We start from the raw sequence: 5,000 nt of genomic DNA on the forward strand, positions 1-5,000 counted from the left end.
CTGAAGTTTCACACACCTCCACACCTGAGTCTTCTGATTCCAACATCTTTACTGCTTGAGCAACAAGCACTAGCCTTCATCACGGATCATGAGTGTCTGGTGACCTGTGTGTTCCTCCAGGGTCTGGACTACCTCCACGACCAGAAGAAGATCCACAGGGACATCAAGGTGAGCAGGGAGGAGCTGGCTGGAGACACAACACAGGGTTCATCAAGGGTCATCACATGTGTGTGTCCAGTAACTGGTTCTAACTTCCTGTTGACTGATTGTTTGTGTTACCTCACTTCCTGTCCTTCAGGGAGCCAACATCCTCCTCAACGACCAGGGGGAGGTGAAGCTGGGTAGGTGGATGATGGAGACACACACACACACACGTGCACATACACATATGCACACATACTTGCACACACACAACACTGTTTTCAGCTCTGTGTCGTTTTCTCTCTCTGCTCAGCTGACTTTGGGATCTCAGCTCAGATCACAGCCACTCTGGCTCGCCGCATGTCCTTCATAGGAACACCCTACTGGTGAGCACCCACCCCACTAGCCACACTAACCCCACTAACCCCACTAACCCCACTGGCCCCACTAGCCCCACTAACCACACTAGCCCCACTAACCACACTAACCCCATTAGCCCCACTAGCCACGCTAACCCCACTAACCCCACTAACCCCACTGGCCCCACTAACCCCACTAACCCCACTAACCCCACTGGCCCCACTAGCCCCACTAACCACACTAGCCCCACTAACCACACTAACCCCACTGGCCCCACTAGCCCCACTAACCCCACTAACCCCACTAACCCCACTAACCCCACTGGCCCCACTAGCCCCACTAACCACACTAGCCCCACTAACCCCACTGGCCCCACTAACCCCACTAACCACACTAGCCCCACTAACCACACTAACCCCATTAGCCCCACTAGCCACACTAACCCCACTAACCCCACTAACCCCACTAACCACACTAACCACACTAGCCCCACTAACCACACTAACCCCATTAGCCCCACTAACCCCACTGGCCCTACTAGCCCCACTAACCACACTAGCCCCACTAACCACACTAACCCCATTAGCCCCACTAGCCACACTAACCCCACTAACCCCACTAACCCCACTGGCCCCACTAGCCCCACTAACCACACTAGCCCCACTAACCCCACTAACCCCACTGGCCCCACTAGCCACACTAACCCCACTAGCCACACTAACCCCACTAGCCCCACTAGCCACACTAACCCCACTGGCCCCACTAGCCCCACTGGCCCCACTAGCCCCACTAACCCCACTAGCCCCACTAACCCCACTAGCCACACTAACCCCACTAGCCCCACTAGCCACACTAACCCCACTAGCCACACTAACCCCACTAGCCCCACTAGCCACACTAACCCCACTAGCCACATTAGCTCTAATATCCCAATAATGCTACCAGCCTATTAGCTCTACCAGCCCCAGTAGACACACTAGCTCTACTTGCCTCATCAGCCACACTAACCCCATTAGCTCCCCCTTAGCCACCCTGACTAGCCCCTCTTGGCCACTAGCCAAGGAGCCCCAGCTGGAGGTTGCAGCCTGTGGTGACATTCCCCTCCCGTCCACAGGATGGCACCAGAGGTGGCGGCGGTGGAGATCAAGGGGGGGTACAACGAGCTGTGTGACATCTGGTCTGTGGGGATCACAGCCATCGAACTAGCCGAGCTGCAGCCCCCTCTGTTTGACGTGCATCCTCTGAGGTACACACACACACACACCATGAGGTAATCACACACACACACCCTGAGGTAATCACACACACACACACCCTGAGGTAATCACACACACACCCTGAGGTAATCACACACACACACACCCTGAGGTAATCACACACACACACACACACCCTGAGGTAATCCCACACACACACACCCTGAGGTAATAATCACACACACACACCCTGAGGTAATCACACACACACACACACCCTGAGCTAATCACACACACACCCTGAGGTAATCAGAGAGACTGGAGGTTTCAGTGTCTGTACTGTCCAGACAGCAGGAGGGGTCTGTTAGTTAGTTTGTTCAGAGATGTGTGTCACATTCCCATGGGGATCATACACACACACTGACAGAGTGTTTCCTCTCTTCACAGGGTGCTGTTCCTGATGTCCAAGAGTGGATACCAGCCTCCTAAACTAAAGGACAAGGCCAAATGGTAAGAACTCAACACAGTTGCTAGGATACGTGTAGGTAAGAACTCAACACAGTTGCTAGGATACGTGTAGGTAAGAACTCAACACAGTTCCAAAGATACGTGTAGGTAAGAACTCAACACAGTTACTAGGATACGTGTACGTAAGAACTCAACACAGTTGCTAGGGTACGTGTAGGTAAGAACTCAACACAGTTGCTAGGATACGTGTAGGTAAGAACTCAACACAGTTCCTAGGATACGTGTAGGTAAGAACTCAACACAATTGCTAGGATACGCGTAGCTCATTGGCGGCGGATTTACAGCAGATCAAGTGATGGCAGGTTTAAATTTCCCCCCCGTCAAACGCATCACTTTGGATAAAAACGTCAGCTTGCTCCATAACCTCTGACCTGAGGCCTGCTTCGTGACCTTTGACCTGGGGCCAGCTCCATGGAGCGAGTTTACCGAATAAGCCAGGTATTTATCTCGGTTTATATATGTTACTTTCCCTGCCATACGCCTGGCTTATTCTTTAAACTCGCTTTATTGGACAGGTTCCAGGTCAGGGTCTCAAAAACAAACCTTCCGATGTGTGGAGAGTGAAGGAGGATGTGGGGACAGTTGATTGAGCTGTTACAGGTTCAAAATCCCCCCCCTGTACGTCACTTACGGATGAAAGCGTCAACAAATAAACACGTGAACGTTTATTTCTGTAGACGTGAAGCTCTATTCCATTAATGGGAGTCTGGTCGTGTGACCCTGTCCCTGCTCTCTCTGCCCTGGTCTCTATCAGGTCCTCCTTGTTTTATAACTTTGTGAAATCCATGCTGGTCAGAAACCCCAAGAAAAGGCCTGCAGCGTCCAAGATGCTTACAGTGAGTAAAGGGTTGTTTAGCTTTTATCATTTTCATCACATCTTCTTCTTCGCCCCTCAATCTCTCTGTAACTTTTGCCTTTTCCTTTCCTCCTGGAACCCCCTTCCCCTCCTCCATTTCCCTCTCCTCCTCTCCCTCCTCCCTTCCCTCCCCTCTCCCTCCTCTCCAGCACATGTTTTTGACTCAGCACTGCCTGAGACACGATCTGACCCTTGACCTCCTGGAGAAGCTAAGGAACCCTGAGAAGCTCAAGCCCTGTCTGGCAGAGGAGGACGAGATAGAGGTCAGCAACAAAATTATATTTAAAGTATAAGAGTTCAAACATACTTACATCTACTGAAGTTTTCGATACGTGGTTGAACTGCTTGGACTGTGTCCTGACAGTAAATGAAGAACATCACATGTTTTGCCAGGATAGCTGGATCTAATTAGACCATTGAGTGTTGTCCCTGTGTTTTTATGTTGATAGGTGGTGGTTCCTGGGTCCATGAGAAGAATCCACTCCATCAACAGACACAACCAGGCTGAGAGGACCAACTCTGATATCAGCAGTAAGACACCCCCTGATTGGTTACATCTCTTCCTGTTTGCTCAACCTCTAGTAAACATGGTTTTGAGTTTTGATTTGTTTAAACAAAAGAGATGTTATTTATTGTATCTCTCTCTGTCTCTCCCTCCTTTCTCGCTCTCTATAACTCTGTTACTGTGTCTGTCTCTCCCTCTCTGTTTCCTGTGTGTGTGCAGTGGGACAGATCTACACCCAGAGGCCAGTGAACAGAAAGACAGACTCACCAGAGGCTACGGTGAGAGTGTGGGTGGATGGGGGGCAAACTGATCACCAGAGATGGCAAAAGTACAGACATCCTTCACTCAAGTAGAAGTACAGATATTCATGTAAAAAAAACTATTTCCACTGGAGTTGAACTTCATTTTTTTTCACACGTAGAGAGAAAAGTATTGTTGAATCCTCATCAAGTACTCAGCAATGATGTAGACATGTGTCATTTATCTTTTCACCTTTCGAAACTTTCCCACACACACAACACAAAACAGTGCAAAAGTGCAAACTTTTTCCAGAACTTTTTCCAAGTATAGTAGAGTCCTCATTAAGTACTCAGCAATGATGGAAATTGCTGAGTTTTTGATGAGGACTCTACTATACTCTACTAGTTTTAAATGTTTTTTAAACCTTTAAAAACTTTTTTTTCCCACACAGGTCACAAAAAGTTTATAGTATTTTTTCAACCTTTTTTAAAAAAAAATGTTTCAACCTTTCTAAACTTTCAAACTTTTTTGAGAAAAGGTTTTTTCAACCTTCAGTAACGGCAATATTTGAACTTCCACCAACGAAGCATAATGGTTTCTGTTATCTCACTACACCGTCAGTTCAAACTCAGCAGTTTAAATATCGCCATCACAAAGCAGACCTACATACAAACGCTCCACAAGTACAATCAACACTTCCGAATTTAGACACTTTGAAATCAGCTGTGACACGTCATTGATCTCAAATCTGCTTCTTTCTCTTGACTGCCTCAGGTACTGCCATCTGTGCGATCCACTGTTAGTGAAAGGAGTCCAATCAGGTAACGGGATCACCCCCGAGCAGCCAATCACATTCTGCATGATCCACTGACCTTCAGAAGAGTATCATTTGCTCCTCACTCCTCGTCATTTAACGTTGTTAAAGATTTCACTCTTCCTTTTGTTTCCCTCCCTCCCTCCTCCTTCTCAGACATGGACAGATGGATTCAGATGATGACTATGATGACGTTGACGTGTAAGGATCACATAGAAACAAACATTGTTCCTATATTTGATTATTTGTTTCTATTCTCATTCATTTTTGAGTAACACTTTTCTCTCCTCTCCCAGCCCCACGATACAGAACTGCAGGTAAACTAAGTCAATCCATGATCAAGTTCCACTCTCTCTTTCT

At 48.0% G+C, this 5,000-nt stretch overlaps 1 protein-coding gene across 1 annotated transcript in view; it reads left to right on the forward strand.

Moving 5' to 3' along the window:
• LOC124477432 (mitogen-activated protein kinase kinase kinase kinase 5-like) overlaps window positions 1-5,000 on the forward strand; it is a 23,444-nt gene that overhangs the window by 12,191 nt on the left and 6,253 nt on the right. Inside the window, exons 6-17 of the mRNA XM_047035211.1 lie at window positions 121-168; window positions 299-341; window positions 455-527; window positions 1,616-1,747; window positions 2,145-2,207; window positions 2,980-3,061; window positions 3,231-3,344; window positions 3,531-3,612; window positions 3,806-3,864; window positions 4,601-4,647; window positions 4,797-4,841; window positions 4,937-4,957. Coding sequence (XP_046891167.1) covers window positions 121-168; window positions 299-341; window positions 455-527; window positions 1,616-1,747; window positions 2,145-2,207; window positions 2,980-3,061; window positions 3,231-3,344; window positions 3,531-3,612; window positions 3,806-3,864; window positions 4,601-4,647; window positions 4,797-4,841; window positions 4,937-4,957 — 809 coding nt within the window. The remainder of the gene's footprint in view (window positions 1-120; window positions 169-298; window positions 342-454; window positions 528-1,615; window positions 1,748-2,144; window positions 2,208-2,979; window positions 3,062-3,230; window positions 3,345-3,530; window positions 3,613-3,805; window positions 3,865-4,600; window positions 4,648-4,796; window positions 4,842-4,936; window positions 4,958-5,000) is intronic.

Source organism: Hypomesus transpacificus, chromosome 15 (genome assembly GCF_021917145.1).
Source record: "Hypomesus transpacificus isolate Combined female chromosome 15, fHypTra1, whole genome shotgun sequence".
NCBI lineage: Eukaryota > Metazoa > Chordata > Actinopteri > Osmeriformes > Osmeridae > Hypomesus > Hypomesus transpacificus.